At 43.9% G+C, this 23,094-nt stretch overlaps 1 protein-coding gene across 1 annotated transcript in view; it reads left to right on the top strand.

Annotated features, from left to right (window-relative positions):
* KIAA0319L (KIAA0319 like) overlaps positions 1-23,094 on the top strand; it is a 109,154-nt gene that overhangs the window by 38,688 nt on the left and 47,372 nt on the right. Inside the window, exons 6-11 of the mRNA XM_040424375.1 lie at positions 6,124-6,225; positions 12,266-12,363; positions 14,413-14,500; positions 14,594-14,686; positions 16,584-16,716; positions 19,158-19,386. Coding sequence (XP_040280309.1) covers positions 6,124-6,225; positions 12,266-12,363; positions 14,413-14,500; positions 14,594-14,686; positions 16,584-16,716; positions 19,158-19,386 — 743 coding nt within the window. The remainder of the gene's footprint in view (positions 1-6,123; positions 6,226-12,265; positions 12,364-14,412; positions 14,501-14,593; positions 14,687-16,583; positions 16,717-19,157; positions 19,387-23,094) is intronic.

Genomic DNA, 23,094 nt, shown 5'->3' with positions numbered 1-23,094 from the left:
CAGTGGGCAGATAGGGTGGCCATTCAGGCCACCCTGAAAAGAAGCACTTAAAACCCCGCCCCCAGGTCCCACTAAGCTACGCCTCCAATCTGGTTAGGCCCCGCCCCTCAGCCGACAGGGATTGACAAAATTAAGTTAAAGATCAACTTCTGTCAGCTGCAGAGGTGGGAGGGACGGTGACTTTCTCCCTGCAGCTCACATTCAGACAGCACAGTGCTGCTGTCTTAGAGTGAGCTGTTCAAAAGGACACACCCCTTATCCAGTTAGGCCACTCCCGCTCCTCAGCCGACAGGGATTGAAAAAATGAAGTTAAAAATCATCTTCTGTCAGCTGCAGGGGATCGAGGGAGGGTGACTTTCTCCCTGCAGCTCATGCTCAGACAGCACAGTGCTGCTGTCTGAGAGTGAGCTGTTCAAAAGGACATCAATGTATCCGTCCAGGCCCTGCGCCAGATGGAGGACAGGGAGTCTGAAAGCCGGACTGTCCGGCCTAAAACTGCACCTGTAGCCACCCTAGGGGCGGGCTGCTGTGGAGGTCACAGTTAAGGGGACGGTCCACTATGGAGGTCAGTGTTAAGGAGCAGATTGCTGTAGAGGCCACTGTTAAGGGGGCGAGGTGTTGTGAAAATCATTGTTAAGGAGATGGGGCACTGTAAAGGTTACTAATAAAGGGGGGCCACTGTGGAGGTCACTGTTAAGGGGGCAAGATGCTGTGGAGGTCACTGTTAAGGGGATGGTCCGCTATGGAGGTCAGTGTTAAGGGGCAGATTGCTGTAAAGGCCACTGTTAAGGGGGCGGGCCCCTGTGGAGGTCATTGTCAATGGGGTGATGTGCTGTGAAACTTACTGTTAAAGGGGCAGGCTGCTGTGAAGGTCAAAGTGAAGGGGGTGGGCTGCTGTGGAGGTCCCATTGTAAGCAGACGGGGCACTGTGGGGAGGGGTCAGTGTTAAGGGGTGGGGGGGCTGTGGAGGTCACTGTTAAGGGGGGGGATACTGTCGGTATCTTTTAACGACACACACAAACATTAAATGAAATATACCCGAGCGAAGCCGGGTCCTTCAGCTAGATATATATATCTCTATCTATCTATATCTATCTCAAAAAACGGAACAGCACCTCCTGAGACAAATCGCAGGTGCAAGCTACCCGGCAATAATACAGCAAACAAAAAATGGTAGCAGCACACCACTAAATGCACTAAGACTGAGTGAACATGTGAATGTGTGAACAGGGTCAAATACATGACTCCAATACTTACTGAAGAAGCTCTTAGTGCATATTATTGATCAAAAATATGTTGGGCCCACCTACCAGACGACAAGGTACCTTCTTATCAGGTGGGACCTACTCTAACATGGAGGGTCCAGCTCCATTGTTACTCTGATTAAAAAACACCAAGGGGTGGGGGATGGGCGGGGAGTGCCAAGTTCCAAAGAGGATGCGCTAAGAGCTTCTTCAGTAAATATATATATATATAATGAATGGCAGCACCAACCTTTTGGAATGGAAAATTGGGTGCAAGCTCCAATGGGAAAAGCGTCCCTGGATAATAGAAAAGAAAAAGTAGAGCAGCACTGATGCAGTGCTGCTCTACTTTTTATTTTATTTTATATATATATATATATCTATCTATCTATCTTATGTTAATTCCAGCAGCACTCACTTTAGAGATTATCCGGTGCAAGCGTCTCGCCTTTGACAACAGGCTTGTATATTCATAGAAAATCAACGCAGCACTCTTCTTGTAAAAAACAGTGTCTTTATTCACACATGTGACACAAAATAGGCTTATTTTTTGTCACATGTGTGAATAAAGACACTGCGTTTTTTACAAGAAGAGTGCTGCGTTGAATATATATATAAAATATATATATCAGTACAGACCAAAAGTTTGGACACACCTTCTCATTCAAAGAGTTTTCTTTATTTTCATGACTATGAAGGCATCAAAACTATGAATTAACACATGTGGAATTATATACATAACAAACAAGTGTGAAACAACTGAAAATATGTCACATAGGTTCTTCAAAGTAGCCACCTTTTGCTTTGATTACTGCTTTGCACACTCTTGGCATTCTCTTGATGAGCTTCAAGAGGTAGTCACCTGAAATGTTCTTCCAACAGTCTTGAAGGAGTTCCCAGAGATGCTTAGCACTTGTTGGCCCTTTTGCCTTCACTCTGCGGTCCAGCTCACCCCAAACCATCTCGATTGGGTTCAGGTCCGGTGACTGTGGAGGCCAGGTCATCTGGCGCGGCACCCCATCACTCTCCTTCATGGTCAAATAGCCCTTACTTTCAAAGTTTTCTCAATTTTTCGGCTGACTGACCTTCATTTCTTAAAGTAATGATGGCCACTCGTTTTTCTTTACTTAGCTGCTTTTTTTTTGCCATAATACAAATTCTAACAGTCTATTCAGTAGGACTATCAGCTGTGTATCCACCTGACTTCTCCTCAACGCAACTGATGGTCCCAACCCCATTTATAAGGCAAGAAATCCCACTTAATAAACCTGACAGGGCACACCTGTGAAGTGAAAACCTTTCAGGGGACTACCTCTTGAAGCTCATCAAGAGAATGCCAAGAGTGTGCAAAGCAGTAATCAAAGCAAAAGGTGGCTACTTTGAAGAACCTAGAATATGACATATTTTCAGTTGTTTCACACTTGTTTGCTATGTATATAATTCCACATGTGTTAATTCATAGTTTTGATCCCTTCAGTGTGAATCTACAATTTTCATAGCCATGAAAATAAAGAAAACTCTTTGAATGAGAAGGTGTGTCCAAACTTTTGGTCTGTACTGTGTATATGTATATGTGTATATGTATGTGTATATGTATGTATGTATGTGTATATATATGTATAATAAATAAAAAATTTCCCTATAAGATGCACCTCAAATAAGACCCCCTAGTCAGACCCCCAATGTTATTCATCCCTTAGCTCAGACCCCCAATGTTAATCGGACTTCAGATCAGACCCCCTGTGTTAATTAGACCTCAGCTCAGACCCCCCAATCGGACCTCCGATCAGACCCTTAATGTTAATCAGACCTCAGATTAGACCAAAAAAAAATATCAACTCGCCTCACCTGCTCTCGACTGTGCCGCCACTCCGGAGATTCTCCGCTCTTCCTTCCACACTGTGCTGTGACCCTACATTGCACAATGTGAGGTCGCAGAGCGTGCCTATGATCTCACACTGTCTGCAGGACATAGCACAGCGTGCGGTGCTGGCAGAAGACCAGGGAACGGTGAGTACTGCTAGCACAAGGAGCACTATATTCACCACTCCGCAGTTCTACTGTACAAATCATCGCTTCCATAATGGATGCGCTCATTAGTATTCACCCTAAAAGGTGCACTACCATTTTCTCCTCACTTTTGGGGGAAAAGAAGTGCGTCTTAGGCCTCATGCACACGACCGTTGTTTGGGTCCGCATCCGAGCCGCCATTTTGGTGGCTCGGATGCGGACCGATTCACTTCAATGGGGCCGCAAAAGATGCGGACAGCACTCCGTGTGCTGTCCGCATCTGTGCCTCCATTCCGCGGGCCCGCTAAAAAAAATATAACGTCCTATTCTTGTCCGTGCTTTGCGGAAAATAATAGGCATTTATATTGCCGGCGCCCGTTCCACAAATTGCAGAAGGCAACACGGGCGGCTTCCGTTTTTTGCGGATCTGCTATTTGCGGATCGCAAAAAAGGCACAGCCGTGTGCATGAGGCCTTATAGGGTGAAAAATATGATATAGTAGGGCAAATCAATTTGTCTCATCACCTCACAGGTGAAGAAACTCCCCCTGCCACAAGATTGTCAAGGCTGAACATTATATCAGACCTTGACAATTTTCTGCTTGCCCTGCTGCTCCAATTAGCAGAGCAAAGGCACAGGCTTTGCTTTGACTTGCGCGATATGGCTCGTGAAATGGCGAATCCTATAGTGCTGTGAAGAAGTATCACCTGCGGTTCTTCAGCGTTTTCACAAAAACTGGATTAAACGTTTAACCATTTTCATACAGCGGAATGGTGGACACATCGAACATGTCATGTAAAGCCCTTTAGAAACTATAACCTTTCTTAACTCATAAACAGGTACTGACACTTCCAGTGTGTTTCTCAGTAAATTCTACCAAATAAAGATATATCACATGACCCCCTTCCCACTGGAATAACTGAGCTGATTTCAAAATGGCCGCCGGAAATGTTTCTTCCACCAAATAGCTGCTTCTCTCCCAATTAATACTTTCACACATTGAATTTTCTCCAAATTATAGTAGTTAACATATTTTGTGCTTTGTGTGTGCTCGTGTGTAGATCTGGATTCTAATTCATTGCTGTGGCTACTTTCCCTCCCTTGCACTGGCATGAAAAATCTCCCCCAATGTCTGGAGCAGCTGTCCATAGCAGCCAGTCAGGACACTGCTTATATTATATATAAAAGCTGGAACCTACTTGGTTGCTATGGGCAACACCTCCATTTTGTCTGCAGTGGACGGACAACATGTATACTATTTTCAAGAGATTTTAGTGCAGAGCAAATAGTAATGTTGCTTGCAGTAAAAGTTAAAATGGTGTTTTCTGACTGGAATAAGATTGCTATTTATCACCAGTTAAATCCTGTCAGGGTAAAAAGCTTTCAGAAAGGTTATGAAATTTTAATTATGCTTTTCTGTGTTGCTTCATTTGATCTTTGGCGAGAGGGTGTTCATGTGCTTAGTTAAATGTCAGCTGCCTCTCCTCCCCTGTGGAGCAGTAAACCCACAATCCCTCACTCTGCTATGCTTGTGGCCTGCTTCTGCTGTATACCTTTTAAGGCTCCATTCCTATATAGGGCATGGTGGTGTCCGGATGGAGGTCGTTACATGTCAACGCTAGGGGCAATTTGTTACAATTTTTTGGGAAAACAATCATTTTATCAATTGGTCTGTATTACAAAATTTCCCAAGGTTTATGTTTCTTCACATTCAGAGCTCTTCTTTCTTCTTTACTCTGAATCTGTCTGGGAGCTGCTCTGACAGCTTGATCTGTAGTCCTGAACTCATGACAGGTCGTAAACACGCCAAGCTAAATTCTTAATAAATTGGTAATACATGATGTCATATTTTAAAGAGGTTTTCCAGCAATGCGGTGGAATTTGTTTTAAAAATTGCCAGAATGGGTTAAAAATTCAGCATTACTCACCTCAATGATTCACTGCTGTACTGCCGAAATTTGGGCGACATACTGATAAGGATTAGTTTAGGAGATACTCGTTTTCAATGATTGCCCTGTATAAAGAAGTCACCGATCGCTCGATAACTTCTTTGCTGTGGCACAAAATGGTTGTTTGTGGGCAGCAGATCATCCTGTGTGGACATAAATCTGTTTTCATCAATCATTCTCTATGCCGCTGTGATGGCTAACCTCCGCCACTCCAGCTGTGGTAAAACTACAACTCCCAAGATGTACACTTGCTTGACTGTTCTCAGAACTCCATAGAAATGAATGGAGCATGTTGAGAGTCGTAGTTTCCCCACAGCTGGAGTGCCGGAGGTTAGCCATCTCTGCTTGAGCAGTCACAGTAGCGATCACTTCTTCCTATTGCTGATGAGAAGGCAATTATCAAACAGTTTGGTTTGTTCCCAATGATTGACTATGGATCGAGAAGTGTCAATGAGCTTTAAAGGGGTATTCAAGGATTTTAATATTGATGTCCGCCAATATCAGATTATCGGGGATCCGATACCCCGCCCTCAGCTGTTTGAGAATATCTCCGGAAGTCGGTGCTGGTTACTGCACTGCAGCACCCATTCATTTCAAGGGCAGCCAGAGCTACTCTTAAACAGCTGATCGGTGGGGTGCAGGGTGTCAGACCCCCATCAATCAGATATGGTGTGGGCAGTTTTAAGACAAGACTTCACCAGTGTGATTTCATCACATGTATCTGTGTATGGAGGAAGGGGTGTGATAATATAGCAAAATGAGTTTGTCGTTAATAGAACTTTATGTTCCGTATTTCTTATCCAACAGGACCAGAATCCTTCAATATGGGTCTCCTCTACCTACCTCTCCTCACTATTCTGCATCATAGATTGCACATAGTAGATGCAAGTTAAAATGTATTTTTGTATTTTTTCCTCTAGTCACCAATAAACTTGTGGTATCTGCTGGAGATAGCGTTGAGGTCACCTTACCGAAAAATGCGGTTCAGCTGAATGCTTTTGTCCTCCCTGAACCTCCTGCAGGTAATGCCGTCTGTTCATATGCTTGGCCTATGTACCAATGTGATGTCTTTTCACGTTTGCTAAATTACCAGTAAATAGTTTCACTTTTCCTTCTTCCACTGTCTGGTCAATGTGTGAATGTTGAACCAAATTATCAATCTTTAAAATCCTTTGATAACTGAATTTAGTACTTTCTGACATGACATAAAGTGATGGGAAAATGAGCTGGTTTCCATTATGGCTTCTGTATTCTCATGGTCCATGGCAGCATGGATCCAAAAAGATTTTTCTTCCTATTGATTTGACCAATGGATCCATCAGGTGTTTTGGAGCTTGAAAGGTCTTGTAATTTTCAAGTATTGCCTCTTCCGTAGACTCCTTCGGGAGTAAGGGCTCTTGCAAACTAACGTGTGTTGGCTGGGCCCAAGCTGCAGACCGCAAATTGCGGTCCGCAATGCATGGCACCAACCGTACGGTCTGCACCGCAAAAAAAAAATTGTATGGACCCGACACCGGTCGTGTGCATGAGTCTTAACTTACTCATGCAGCAGGAAACATTGTAGGGATCAGATCTCCTTTATGCACTATTAGTCTACATTCACACGACCGTATGTGTTTTGCAGTCCCCAAATTGCGGATCCGCAAAACACTGATACCGACCGTGTGAATGTAGCCGGCCCGATGATAGAAATGCCTATTCTTTGTCCGCAATTGCGGACAAGAATAGGACATGCTCTATCTTTTTTTGCGGGGCCGCGGAACGGATCTATGGATAGTGACAGCACATTGTGTGCTGTCCGCATCTTTTGCGGCCCCATTGAAATGAATGGGTCCGCACCCGTTCCGCAAAATTGCGGAACGGATGCGGAGCCGAAAATACGGTCGTGTGAATGCACCCTTAGTGCATTGCACTAACCCTAGTATTATCTAAAGGACCTATATTCTCTGCTATGTTTATTTTATAGAGGAAGAATATGGAGTCATATTTATATGAAATACACATTTAGTAGGGGTCAGAGATTAGGTAGTCGTGGCCCACTATATGATTATTACTGTTGAACTGAGTGTACCTTTATTGTAGTTATTTAAAACATAACATTTTGTTTAATTAAATTTTAAGATAATGAGACACTAAGTTGAAACAATGCTAAAGGTGCACTGCTTTACTGGAAGGGTGTCGGGTATAACTGGCAGCTCTAGTCCCATATCTGTCATGCGGCACTTTGTCAGAGGGGGCGCTTGAAAATTATCTTGATGGGGGATGCTCGACCTAGGTTCTTTCCCTATATAAGCTAATTTAGGAAGCTGGGAGAACCCTGACAGGCTGTGATTCTGACAGGCTGTGATTGGGGCACCCGCCCTGAAAAGGGCAACCCCCAGCCGCTGGAACCTTGATCTATTGCTGTCAAACCCTAACAGTGATCCTTCCTAATGTACAGATGTCTGACGCGTTTCACCATAAGGAATTATGGTTCTTCAGGGACAAAAAGTATATCGTCGGGGCGTCTGGTGCAGTGGCAGCGCTCCCACATGTATATTAAGGTGGCAACTAATGAATCTACTTGTCTATTTTTTATAGCGCTTCAGCCCTGCCCATCTGATTAATTAACCTATGGATGCAGAGCGAGCGCTATATTAACCCCTCCCACTTACTTGTCATGCCGTCCTGAGTGAATGCGCATGATCCTTGGGCCACTATGCTCAGTTACGCCCAGTCAGCAGCGCTTCGCTCGCAACCGGAAATGACATCAGTGGTGGGCGTGTTAGTTGCTATGGGAATCTAGCACCGCGTCCCCGGCAGGTCCTTGCAGGGCAAAGTGTTTGTGTGCATATGCCTACAAAAGCAAGTATGTATCAATCAACGAACATATATTAACAGCCTGCTAGGTGGGCACATACATTTTTAAGTCCTTCCTGGCAGACATATATATAATCCTATCTCTGAAAAGTACACTAAGATGGAGATATTAACACATAAATATATACAGGTCCTTGCAGGACACAGTGTCCGTGTGTATTTACCATCATAAACAAATATATAGCGATCGATAGCATTTAAAAACGATCTATCAGGTGGGCACAAGCATTTTACAACCCTCCTAGCAGACATGCAGTTCAATCTTTAAGAGACACACTAAGATTTATATTTATATGAATCCAATTATCCCGTGTGATTGCCATAAATATCTCAAGTTGGAAAACATCTTTAAAGGGGTTCTGCAGTTTGTTTAAACTGATGATCTATCTTCTGGATACATCATCGGCATCAGACCGGCGGGGGTCCGACGCCCGGGACCCCCGCGGATCAGCTGTTTGAGAAGGCAGCGGTGCTCCTTCTCACTGTTTGCCGCAGGCCCAGTGACGTTACGACTGGCCTGGGCGCGGCTAAGCTCCATTCAAGTGAACAGAGCTTAGCCGCACCCAGGCCAGTTGTGATGTCCCTGGGACTGCGGTAAACAGTGAGAAGGCTGCAGTGCTCCCGTAGCGCCGCTGCCTTCTCAAACAGCTGATCGGCGGGGGTCCAGGGTGTCGGACCCTCGCCAATCAGATGCTGATCTATCCAGATGATAGATCATCAGTTTAAACAAACTGCAGAACCCATTTAACTGCTTCCCGACCGCCTAACGCAGGGATGCGTCCTGGCGCCGGTCGATTCATTCCTCCTAGACGCATATATGCGTCATCTCGCGAGACGCAAGATTTCCTGTGAACGCGCGCACACAGGCGCGCGCGTTCACAGGAACTGCAGGTAAGCGAATGGATCTACAGCCTGCCAGCGGCGATCGTTCGCTGGCAGGCTGTAGATGCGATTTTTTTTTTTTTAACCCCTAACAGGTATATTAGACGCTGTTTTGATAACAGCGTCTAATATACCTGCTACCTGGTCCTCTGGTGGTCCCTTTTGCTTGGATCGACCACCAGAGGACACAGGCAGCTCTGTAAGAAGTAGCACCACACCCCACCACCCCCCCCCCCCCCTGTCACTTATTAACCCCTGATCACCCCATAGAGACTCCCTGATCACCCCCCTGTCATTGATCACCCCCCTGTAAGGCTCCATTCAGACGTCCGTATGTGTTTTACGGATCCATGGATCGGATTTGCTTGGATCGACCACCAGAGGACACAGGCAGCTCTGTAATAAGTAGCACCACACTACACTACACCCCCCCCCCCCCCCCCCCTGTCACTTGGATCCGCAAAACACATACGGACCTCTGAATGGAGCCTTACAGGGGGGTGATCAGGGAGTCTATATGGGGTGATCACCCACCCCCCCCCCCCGTCATTGATCACCCCCCTGTAAGGCTCCATTCAGACATTTTTTTTGGCACAAGTTAGCGGAAATTGATTTTTTTTTGTTCTTACAAAGTCTCATATTCCACTAACTTGTAATAAAAAATAAAATCTCACATGAACTCAGCATACCCCTCACGGAATCCAAATGCATAAATTTTTTTTTACATTTATATTCCAGACTTCTTCTCACACTTTAGGGCCCCTAAAATGCCAGGGCAGTATAAATACCCCACATGTGACCCCATTTCGGAAAGAAGACACCCCAAGGTATTCGCTGAGGGGCATATTGAGTCCATGAAAGATTGAACTTTTTGTGCCAAGTTAGCGGAAAGGGAGACTTTGTGAGAATGTTATACTATTTTGTACTTTTTATTGTACTTGATACTATACTTTTTTATATATTTTATTAAAAAGTATGTTTCTAAAAACAGAACAGGCAGAATTGTATTTTTTTACACTGTCTCCCTAAAATGTTTTAAAAGTTATAAAGTTCACCTGATATATCAATAAATGATGCCATTACAAAACTTGCCTCACATAGTAAGCACTCATACGTACTTCTATGTCGACAGAACAAGTTAATAAAGTTATGGCTTTTAAAATGCGGAGATCAAAAACAAAACAAATAACACAGTACCAAAATAGGCTGTGACGTTAAGAGGTTAAAGGGGAATGTCGCCGTTGGGCAATTATAGACCATACCCTCATAGCGTTCTTACTTTATACTGTTAGTGCTGTGAAAATGTAACCCATGATTGCTGATATTAAACACCATGGCTAGGGGGTAGGGGGAATGCAGTTTGCGTTATAAGAACAAGCTGTGTGCCTGGGGGTGATTGTAAGTAAAACCTTATTATAACCTTTGTATACTAAGTGCTCATTCACGTGACTGTATCCGTTTTTGCAGTCTGCAAAGTGCCAATCTGCAAAACCTGAACACCGGCCGTATGCCTTTCGCAGTTTGCAGAACGGAACATCCTTCTCCATGATAGAAATGTCTATTCTTGTCCGCAAATACAGGCAATAGGACATGTTCTATCTTTTTTGCGGGGCCATGGAACCGAAATACAGATGCGACAGCACGCACTGTACTGTCCACATCTTTTGCAGCCCCATTGAAATGAATGGGTCCGCATCCAATCCAAAAATTTGCGGAACGGAGGCGGACAGAAAAATATAGTCGTGTGAATGGGCCCTAAAGCAAAGTGCTGTCCAAATCACTCCCTCCCCATCTGCGATCACCCTAAAGGGATTCTGTCACCAGATTTAACCCTATTAAGCTAGCTGACATTAGCATTCGGCGCAGGCGCGGTGAGGAAGCTGGCAGCCTGCGAGCGTCTTTCCCTCACCGCGCCGAATGCTGAACGGCGCGAGATTTCACCAGAGCACAGGGCTGGCAGACAGAGGCGAGCGCTGCCTGGCCCTGTCAATCAGGACTTGGAGGGAGCCAACAAAGGTGGGAGACGGAGCCTCCAGGAGCAGGAACAACGCCCCCTCTGCTCCTAGAGGCTAATTAGCATATTCTAAAAGTAAGATTTCTGGCGTAACTGGGGCATAGATAAAAGTAGGAATAGGCTAGTTAGGTTTAGCTGACATTAGGACATCGCTAATGGCAGCTAGCTTAATAGGGTTAAATCTGGTGACAGAAACCCTTTAAGTTATTGCTTTATTGTCTTACCAAATAGCCGGCTGACCTCCAGTTATAGAAAGCTGCACGATCCCTGCAGTATCTGTGACAGGTGCGATAATTCATTACGGAAGTGAATACAATTACTGGACTGTTATCCCTGACTGTCCCTTGTTTTATCCTAAGCCAGGAATTGAGTCATTGTTCTGGTGTCCCATCTACAATTGTATTTTCTGCTGAACTGCCCATAGCACTCTATTCTTCTTATTCTGCGGAGTGTGGTAAACTTTAACAAGCATGCAGACTGTACTGCCTTCTGCTGAAAATATGATGGAGTGCGTTGTCCATTCATGTCCATTACAAGGCTGACGACCAGCCATAGAAACGCGTCGAGCCAGATGCTAGATAGTGAATTAAGCTCATAGGGTGATTTCTGGGATGTAGGAGAGTATCCACTATAGGACAGCACTAGGGTGTATGCACCCTACCAAGAGCCAAGTGATTCAAGTGCGCTAAGGTGGTCAGTAGATTATAGTGTAGTATCGATCTGAAATATTTCAATACATAGAAGCCTATTGACCGGTATATCCCGTGGCATATGGGGATGGGTATAGGCATATGTAGATAGTGTGGATTTGTTACCCCATACACCTTGAGCAGTTTGAATTAAAGAGGCAGATAGCCATTTTATCTTTATATGTAACTTCAATAAAGTTTTTTGTTTTTGAGCGGCATCCAAAACTATAGTTAACAGATTTCCATACACATTGGCCTAAAGTTGATTACAATTGACAATTTACCAAATTGGTTGTTCATTGCATGAAATTTAACAACGAATGATCGTTTTAGACACACTGTGACATCGTCATGTGAGAAGAAATCGGCATCCAATAGCTGCTTATCGACCAATGATTTTTCTGAGATTGTTCATCATGAGTCTGGTGTCAATGGAGCATGTATGGCCTTTTTGTAGGACAGTATGGACTAAAATGTGTACTGCATTACGATCCTTCATTTGTCAGCTTTTTAACCGGAAACCTTAAATTTGATACTAGACAAATATAGTATTTTTCTCGCTCCACAGGAAGTATGGATGTTGTATATCTGATCCATGTATATTCTATTTACCTATAGGAAAAGTATACACATACGACTGGAGGTTGATCACTCATCCTACAGATTATAGTGGAGAGATGGAGGGTAAACATTCTCAGTCTCTCAAGTTATCAAAGGTAAGTTCCAACTAATAGCAGATCATTGGAAAATGAGTAATTTAATAAGTGATTTTATGCACTCCTGCTCGAACGTCTGACATACTTTGAAATTGTTCTTAATGCTGTGCTATAAGCCAATACATGGATAAGTTTGACATACACACACACAGTTTTTTTCTGGCATATACACAGTGTAAGGCTATAGGCCCCCACGGCTCTGGCTCCTGATCCTCCCCTGACAGATGATAATGGGGAAGAGAAGGATCTGGTAAATTGAATATTTAGGCCCAGTCCTTTTGTTTTCCCAGGAGATAAGTCAGTACTAGAAGTGTGTGGCAGCTGATCTTGTCTTTCCCCACTCACAACATCTACATGCTTGGTCGTACCGAAAAAATGTGTATGGGGAAGCCAGCAGTGATAGCTGTCGGCTGTTCGGGAGACAGCTCTTGAATGTATGTGGCCAGCTTAAACGTGATGTGACCATAGCCTTATCAAAAATATGCCTTTATCGGCGGCAGATCGTGCCGTGTAATCGCCATCTGCTGCCAGCAAAAAATGATTCAGTATGGGGACGAACAACAGCATAAGAAATCGCTTGTCCCCCTTTCTGAGGAAGAGATCGCTGCATTTAATAGCAGTGGTTCTCTCAACGAACGAGCAAGCGATTGCCGAGAAGGAACGTTTCGCTCCCGACAATAGCCTGCATAACCTGCAGGTGTAATATAAGCTTAAAAAGTTGAGAAGACCGAGAGAGAACCTCCTACACTACGAGACTGGTACAGAGAAGCCAGTCGAATACAAAGCTTCAAAAGGACTAGATGGTCCAAAGAGAATCATTATGATAAATATGCTCGTATTTGGGACAAATAGATTGTCTTTTTGAAATCCGATAAAATGTCCCAGTTTTTGGAAGGTTAATTTCTCATCTGCGTTTTTGCTGAATACGTCATGGATCAGCAAAAAAGCTTCCGTCATGATAATACTACCAGCTGCATCCGTTATGAACGGATCGGGTTGTATTATCTCTAAAATGGCCATGACGGATCAGTCACTAAAACCATTGTAAGTCAATAGTTGAAGGATCTTTTTTTTTTATGTCATAGAAAACGGATCCGGCACCATTGACTTACATTGTGTGTCATGATAGATCTGTCTTGCTCCACATCCCATGCCAGACAGAAAAACGCTGAAAAAAAATGGGGATGCAACCAAACGGGACTGAACGCATTCTGGTGCACTCTGTTTTGTTCAGTTCAGTTTTGTCCCCATTGACAATGAATGGGGACAAAACTGAAGCATTTTCTTCTGCTATTGAGATCCTATGACGGAAAGCGGAGGGGTGAAAGTAGCCTAAGTATATCCTTAAAACTCATTGAAGAGTGCACAATGCTTAGATGTCACCCTAAGGCCTCATGCACACGACCGTATGTGTTTTGCGGGCCGCAAAAAAAAACGGATAACGTTCCGTATGGCATCTGTTTTTTTTATGGATCCGTTTTTTTTGCGGATCTATTGTAATAATTCCTATCCTTGTCCGCAAACTAGAAAAAAATAGGACATGCACAATTTTTTTTGCGGAGGAACGGACATACTGATGCGGACAGCACACGGTGTGCTGTCCGCTTTTTTTGCGGACCCATTGAAATGAATGGGTCTGCATCCTGTCCGCAAAAAAAAACGGAACGGACACTGAAACAAAATACGGTCGTGTGCATGAGGCCTAACTCCCTCTTCCCCTTTCCTTCATTTCTCTTTGCGTTCCTTTTTTTGTGTTTTTTGTAAAATGATTCAACTGCCAATCTAAGTGATGTTATCTATGTATGTCTGATTATTAAAACTGTTCGAAAATAAAAGAATGTCTAAGCAGTTGAGAAGATTCTGCCCCATAGTTTCTGCACAAAAACAAATGCAAATGAAGAGGGCACGCTGTACTATTTAGTCCTAACAGAGCTTCTGAAGCCGATGTGAACATACCCCATAGTCTTGTATGTTGTAGTGCATAGAATGACTGACTGTAAAAGTCTTCTCACATCCTTCATTCTCAAATTATTGTTCCCCTTCTACCAGCTCACAGCAGGTCTGTACGACTTCAAAGTCATTGTGGATGGGGAGAACGCACACGGAGAAGGGTTTGTTAATGTCACAGTTAAACCAGGTCAGACATCCTTTTAAAATGTACATTTGCAAAAGATGTAAATAAGTTGGTGGCCATTTTAACTAAATATATATGTGCTTCTCATTCTCGCAGAACCACGAGTGAACCAACATCCAGTAGCAATCGTGTCCCCTCGTTATCAGGAAATCTCATTGCCTACTACCTCCACTGTGATTGACGGCAGTCGTAAGTATATTTTATCGGCCTGTCTCTCTGTCTATAACTAGTGTGTGGATTAATTTGTGGTCTAAACAGTGATTAGATTCTATGAGCAAATCCCACATGCTGTGGTCAGCGGTATACCTACCTTGGAGGCACCATGTAACTGCTATAGGGCTCATGTGTGGGAAGGGGAACGAGACTGAACTGCTTCATGATGCAAAAACTGCTCAAAATCCGCCTCCCATTCTTGTCCATATAAGTTCTCGCTGATGATGATTTGGTCGCAGATGATTTCTGTGTGGATTTCCAGACCACACAGAAAATGCCATTACCCGCAATGGCTGTCTGCATGTGGATTAGCCCCATTGAATGGGGCAAATACCATAGGCACAGTGCAAACCTGCGTCAGAAGCCCGTGGGTCAGCATCAGGTTTCTGCCACGCTTTCCGCGGTGGATTTATACTGTGGGAAAAGGCGCCCTGTCAACATATCCTTACAGTGTTTGCCTGCAGCTGTAACTGTCTGTTGCCTACTGCACAAAATGTGAAGCTCCTACTCCGTTCAGTACTAGTTGTGGAACTTCACATACAGTTAGTGCCTCCCAGTGGTGGCTGCATGCACCCAAAATGTTGTCATTCACTGGGGTTAGCTGCCTTCTTTTTTTAATTGATGTCTTTATGACATCCAATTAATATTAGATCAGTGGGGATCTGACTCTCAGCACCTCTGCTAATAAACAGTTTGAAGGGGCCACATACTCTTCACTGTTGTCACCAGGCACAGTTTCATTCTTTTAGTAGCGGTTGTGACTTTCAAATGGAACTGAGCTGCAATGCCAGGCACAGCCACTACTTAAAGTATGGAACGGTGTCTGATAAACCGTTAAGTGGGTGCATCGGCCTTATCAAACTGCTGATAAGGCGGGGTTGTCACAAGTTGGACCCCCTACCAGTCTAATATTAATGGCCTATCCTTGGCATTAGCTATCTGTTTTAAAGAACTGGATAACACCTTTAAAGAGGCTCTGTCACAAGGATCAACCCTATTAAACCAGGTATATAGCCTAGTAGGGTTGATGTAGCTGAGTAAAATTATACCTGTATTTTATTTTTTTTTGTAAGTGCCAGTGTTGGGGAGAAATTAACATTTTTATTTGTATTTTTATGTAAATGAGCCATTGGAGCACCAAGTGGTAGGCTTACGGGTTGAGCACCACTCCACCGACACCGCTGGTGCTCAATACAGACACCTCCATTGCTTCAAACACACCCTCCTCCCCTTTGACTGACAGCCCTAGACGCTCGCGCCTGCGCACTTGTTCATTAACACGGCGCATGCGCATCATGTCTTCTGCTGCTTGCCGAGCAGTGATGATGTTCAGTGCCAGCCGGAAGTGGAGGCACCGTCTCTTTCATCTGCAGTTGCCTCCACTTCCGGGTGTAGTGACGTCAAAGGTACGTGCGCACTTATCATCTTCCCTGCTCGGCAAGCAGCAGAAGACATGCCATGTTAGTGAACGAGTGCTCAGGTGTGAGAACTCAGCACTAGACGTGAAGTCTAGCGCTGTCGATCTAAGGGGATGGGCGTGTGTTTGAAACAATGGAGGCGTCTGTATTGAGCATCAGGGGCTTCGCTGGAGCTGTGCTCAAACTGCATAAGCCTGCCTCTTGGTGCTCCAATGGCTCCTTTGCCTAAAAATAAAAGTGTAAAATTCTCCCCAACATCGGCACCTACAAAGAAATACAGGTATTATTTAATTCTGCAACATTAACCCTACCAGGCTTATATGCCTGGTTTAATAGGGTTGATCCTTGCTCTCAGTCCAAAAAAAAATGAAGTTCCACCCCCTATAAGGATATATTATAGGTGCACACTGAAACATCTAGCATATATTTAATTATGAATTATGTTTTGATTGCAGAGAGCACTGATGATGAGAAAATAGTTATCTACCACTGGGAAGAGCTGAAAGGACCGCTAAGAGAGGAGAAAATCACAGCAGACACTGCCATCTTAAAACTAACAAATCTTGTACCTGGAAATTATACGTTCAGGTAAGATGTTTTTTTAGAATTAGAGTTAAAGAGGTTAAAAAAAATATGCCTGATCATGATCAGTGGTGGTCAAGGCTTTGAGACACACACACCAATCTCTAAAACAAAAATCACAGAAGCACTTTCTCTTCTCACTAGCTGAAAACCGACTTATAGACTACTTAATAGTTCTTCTGCCTTCTTGTCGGTGCAGGTCTCAGCACCTGAACCCCAATGATCACTCTTACATGTCAAAAGATTTCTGAAACAACTGTTTAAAGGTATTCTGTCAGCAGTTTTAACAATGCAGAAGTGTTGACATGACTAGGTGGGAGCTGGTGAGAACAGCACAAAAGTACTTTTTGTGGAGCTTTTCTCATTGGTAGTAGTGTGAATATAAAGTTTTATTCTGCTAGATTCTGTCCTGCAAGTGCCCAGGGTGGGGTTTCACTGTGAAGATTGGATGCTGTCACTCAGAACAGAGGAGAGCTGAAATTCTTCAGACCCTTTTACTTTATTCACATTTTGTTGTAGCCTTGTGCTAAAATAGAAATACATTCAAGTTTTCCCCCATTATCCTGGACTAAATACCACAGTGTTCAAAATCTTAGCTAAATTATTGAAGAGGAAAAACAAAAATTTTGCATAGACATAAGTATTCAGACCTTTTACTTAGTTGAAGCACTGTTGGCAACAATTACAGTCTTTTAGTCTTCTTGGGTATGTTGCCACAAAGTTTGCATACCTGGAGTTGGAGATTTTCTGTCATTCTTCTCTCCAGATCCTCTTAAGCTATGTCAGTTTGGTTGGGGTCCATCGGTTAACAGACATTTTCAGGTCTCTCCAGAGGTGTTCAATTGGGTTCAAATCAGCGCTCTGGTTGGGCCACCCAAGGACATTCACAGAGTTGTAGCTAAGCCTCTCCTGTTTTGCCTTGGCTGTGTGTTTAGAGTCATGTTGGAAGGTAAACCTTTGGCCCAGTCTGAGGTCCAGAGCACTCTGGATCAGGCATTCATTAAGAATATCTCAGTACTTTGCTTTATTTAGCTTTCCCTCTACCCTGACCAGTCTTTCTGACCCAGCCATTGAAAAATACCCCCACAGCATGATGCTGCCACCACATTTCACGGTAGAGATGGTATTGGGCAGGTGATGAGCATTGCCTGGTTTCCAGAGGCCAAAAAGTTCAATCTTGGTTTCATCAGACCAGATAATCTTGTTTCTCACAATTTGAGAGTCCTTTAGCTGCCTTTTTGCTCCTTTCTGGCCACTCTGCCATAAAGCTCAGATTAGTAGAGTGCTACAGTGATTGTTGACCATCTGAACATTTCTCCCATCTGTACACAGGATCTTTCAAGATCAGCCAGAGTGACCATTGGTTCTTGGTCACTTCTTTTACCATGGCCCTTCTTCCCCGACTACTTAGTTTGGTAGGGTGACCATTCCAGAAAGAGTCTTGGTTGTTCCACACTTTTTCCATTTAATAATTCTGGAGGTCACTGTGTTCTTGCAGCAGACATATTTTTGTACCCTTCTCTAGATCTGTGCCTCCACCCAATTCTGTCTTTGAGCTCTACAGGCAGTTTTTTCCTCCTTTTTTTTTTCAAAATTATGTCCAGTAAACTGCATTTACCACAGGTGGACTCCAAACAAGGTGTAGAAACCTCTCAAAGATGATCACGAGAAATGAAAGGCCCCCCAGACCTAAACTTCAAGCCTGGTAGCAAAGGGTGTAAATACTTGTGTCCATGTGAAGTTTTACCTTTTCAATAAATTTGCAAACATTTCTAAAATTCTGTTTTAGGAGTCCAGATTGATGGCGGAAAACTTGATTTTTTTTATTTTAGCAGAAGGACGCAACATAACAAAATCGGAAAAAAGTGAAAGGGTCTGAAGACTTTCCAAGGGCATTATATGTCCAGTAGTTTGAACATGTGTAGGCCATGATTATGGAGCATAAGTTAAGCTTATATTAGAGCGGCAGATCAGACAGGCGATTATTAGAAGGGAAGCGTTCCTTCCCGGCAATCACCAGCTCACTAGGAGAGAAGACCGCTGCTATTACGTGCAGTGATCTCCTCCACAGAATGGGGAGAAGCGATCGCTAATGCCACTGCTCTTCCCCATACTGAATCATTGTTTGCCGGCGGCAGATCATGATTAGACACCACAATCTGCCGTCAGCAAACAATGATTTTTCAACCTGAAAGATTTTAATTACTCTATGAAAGAGTTAAGAGTGTATGCTTGTTCATTAGGTAATCGGCGGCAGTATTACACTGCTAGATTGAACACTTTTTGGGGATTATCTGCAAGATTATCTGCCAGTGTAATATGAGCTTTAGGCAGTATGATCAACAGAAACACAGCACATAATGATATTTTAATCAATCTACTGTGTTTGGTAATGTCTCTCATACTTACTCCTCATCCATTTGACCTTTCTTTATTGTAATCTGCAGGTTGACTGTCGAAGACTCTGATGGTGCAAAGAATTCTACAACTGCCAACTTGACAGTAAACAAAGCTGTTGATTATCCCCCTGTGGCAAATGCAGGAGCTAATCAAGTTATTACACTGCCCAAAAACTCCATTGTCCTGTATGGGAACCTGAGTACAGATGATCATGGTATTGTCAGCTATGAGTGGTCATTAAGTCCCAACAGCAAAGGAAAAGTTATGGAGATGCAGGTGAGATAAAACGGATATGAAGTATGTTTACTTATCTGTCATATGATGAAACTCCTGCACCCATTAGTGAGAAACATTTATAGTCAGTGATCATCCTCATAAACCAAGTGAGGCTACTTTCACACTTGCGTTGTTGTTTTCTCCACCGGATCTCAATACCGAGAAAAAAAACGTTTCCTTTTAGTTTTCATGCATTCTGAATGGAAAGAGATCCGTTCAAAATGCATAAGGATATCTTACGTTCCATCAGCATTCCGTTTTGTGACCGGACACAAAACTGCTGCAAGCTGCTGTTTTGCATCTGGTCATAAAAATGGTAAAAAACGAATCCAGCTCTGAAAACAATGTAAGGCTACTTTTACACCTGCGTTTAGGTGCGGATCCGTCTGGAATCTACACAGACGAATCCGCACCTATAATGCAAGCGCTGGTATCCGTTCAGAACGGATCCGTCTGCATTACTCTGTCAAAAAAATATCTAAGTGTAAGTCAAACGGCAGTGTGAAAGTAGCATAAGTCAGTGGTGACGGATCTGTTTTTTAGGAGCCTATAAAAAACGGATCCGTCACCCATTGACTTTCAATGTATTTATTGATGGAGCTGTTTTTTTTCCATTTTGATTTCACACAACCGCATCCTAATGGAACGGATGCATTCTAATGTGCAAAATGAAAACAGATCTGTTTAATTCCGGTATTGGCATCCTCTGCCGCATCTCAATACCGGAATTAACAAGGCAAGTGTGAAAGTAGCCTTAGAAAAAAGCTAGCATTGTTCAGAAGACCTTTTCAGTTTTTAATACTAAGGAGAGGTAATAGTGACAGATCCTAGACACAATAAAGATTTTAAAGAAATTAAAGTAGCTGCAGGAAACTGTATAAAACTAAAGGGGGTCATTTATTAACCTGAAATATGCCTATATGAGACGGCAGGCCGGTCTCGTTCATCATTTTCTACGCCTGGTTTAGGCGTAGAAAATGGTCTAAATGTAAGACAGCTAGGAAGCTGGCTTACGTTTAGACTGGCGCGATCCTCCGCCAGAGCAGGGGCTTTATTAAAACCAGCGTCTTAAATGCTGGGCTTAAAGGGTTTCTGTCACCCCACAAAACTCTTTTTTTTTTTTTTTTGGATAGTTAGATTCCTCATAGCGCGATATAGGAGAATATAATAGTCTTACTTACTTTCATGCGGCCGATTCTTTATAAAACGAAGTTTTATAATATGTAAATGAGGGCTCTACCAGCAAGTAGGGCGTCTACTTGCTGGTAGCCGCAGCAGAAAACCGCCCCCCTCGCCGTGTTGATTGACAGGGCCAGCCGTGATCTCCTCCTCCGGCCGGCCCTGTCAGTATTTCAAAAATCGCGCGCCTCTGGTCATTCGGCGCAGGCGCTCTGAGATAAGGAGGCTCGTCTCCTCAGCACTCCCTCAGTGCGCCTGCGCCGATGACGTCTTCTCTTTCGGTGATGTCATCGGCGCAGGCGCACTGAGGGAGTGCTGAGGAGACGAGCCTCCTCATCTCAGAGCGCCTGCGCCGAATGACCAGAGGCGCGCGATTTTTGAATTACTGACAGGGCCGGCCGGAGGAGGAGATCACGGCTGGCCCTGTCAATCAACACGGCGAGGGGCGGTTTTCTGCTGCGGCTACCAGCAAGTAGACTCCCTACTTGCTGGTAGAGCCCTCATTTACATATTATAAAACTTCGTTTTATAAAGAATCGGCCGCATGAAAGTAAGTAAGACTATTATATTCTCCTATATCGCGCTATGAGGAATCTAACTATCCAAAAAAAAAAAAAAATTGTTTTGTGGGGTGACAGAAACCCTTTAATAAATGACCCCCTAATTACTTAGGCTACTTTCACACTTGCGTTCAGAGCGGATCCGTCTGCTGTCTGCACAGACGGATCCGCTCCTATAATGCAGACGTTTGGATCTGTTCAGAACGGATCCGTCTGCATTATAGCTTAGAGAAAATTCTAGGTGTGAAAGTAGTTCAGACGGATCCGTCCAGACTTTACATTGAAAGTCAATGGGGACGGATCCGTTTGAAAATTGAGCCATATGGTGTCAACTTCAAACGGATCCGTCCCCATTGACTTACATTGTAAGTCTGGACGGATCCGTTTGCCTCTGCACGGCCAGGCTTGCTGAGCGGAGCGGGGGCTGAACCCTGCCAGACTGATGCATTCTGAGCGGATCCGCATCCACTCAGAATGCATTAGGGCAGTACGGATGCGTTCGGGGCCGCTTGTGAGCCCCTTCAAACGGAGTTCACAAGAGGACACCCGAACGCTAGTGTGAAAGTAGCCTAACCTGTTAAATCTTACCGGTCATCCTCACCTCACTGATCCACTGCTGCTCCTATTCTAATTTTATTTATTTTTTGCTTCCCCCATAAGGCTACTTTCACACTTGCGGCAGAGAGATCCGGCAAGCAGTTCCGTCGCCGGAACTGCCTGCCGGATCAGTCAAAATGTATGCAAACTGATGGCATTAGTAAGACTGATCTGGATCCTGATCAGTCTTAAAAATGCCTGATCAGTCGAAAAAATGCATTGAAATGCCGGATCCGTCTTTCCGGTGTCATCCGGCAAAAACGGATCCGCCATTTATTTTTTCACCTTTTTTTCAGTCTGTGCATGCGTATACTGGAAGGACGGATCCGGCATTCCGGTATTCTGAATGCCGTATCCGGCACTAATACATTCCTATGGGAAAAAATGCCTGATCCGGCATTCGGGCAAGTCTTCAGTTTTTTTAGCCGGAGATAAAACCGTAGCATGCTACAGTTTTCTCTTTTGCCTGATCAGTCAAAACGACTGAACTGAAGACATCCTGATGCAAACTGAATGGATTACTCTCCATTCAGAATGCATGGGGACATACCTGATCAGTTCTTTTCCGGTATAGAGCCCCTGTGACGGAACTCTATGCCGGAAAAGAACAACGCAAGTGTTAAGTCTTTGCTTCCTGCTCCCTCTTGACACAGAAATGTGAACACTCAGCCAATCAATGGCTGAAGTGGGTCTCTGTTGCAACTAGGGATTGGCTAAACAGTCCCATTTCCTGTGTCGAAAGAGACCAGGAAGTAGAGACCGGTAGGGGACCTGGAAGTATTGTAACAGGAGTTGTGAGGTGAGTTATGGCTTCTTTAATTTTTTTTTAAGCCATTCTAACCTTTTTTATTTTTTTAAAAGTTACCAGCTGGACAATCCCTTTAAATTCCCCACCGCTCCAGCTTAGGATGTCCACTCCGGTCTTAATTTTCCTAGCGCATTGATGTGCCTTACATCCATGTGACCAATGCACTAATAAAACAAAATCAATGCTGGAGCAGCGAGGGATTAACATTTTTGGATTTTTTTTTTTTATCTTCCTGTGCCAAGTTATCCCCTGTCCACAGGATGTTCCAGTGGTCAGACCCACACCGATCAGTTGGGTATCTGCTAACCTGTGGATGGGGATTACTTGAACACTTGGCACTACCCCTTTAATCTTTTGGACAACCCCTTTTAATGGCATTTGACATTGATTACTTTTTCTCTTTGATTAAGTGAATTGCTGCAATTGGCAACAGTTTTCTTTGTGAAACATGCTTATTGCAGTCAGTATAAATATCAGAATCTCGGAAAACCCCCTCTAAATTAAATACATTTCCGAGATTCTGATATTGATGACCTATCCTCATCTGCCATTGGGTGTATGCAG

This window comes from Bufo bufo, chromosome 3 (assembly GCF_905171765.1).
Source record: "Bufo bufo chromosome 3, aBufBuf1.1, whole genome shotgun sequence".
NCBI lineage: Eukaryota > Metazoa > Chordata > Amphibia > Anura > Bufonidae > Bufo > Bufo bufo.
The sequence above is the reverse complement of the archived record's forward strand: the minus strand, read 5'-3'. Positions and strand labels throughout refer to the sequence as shown.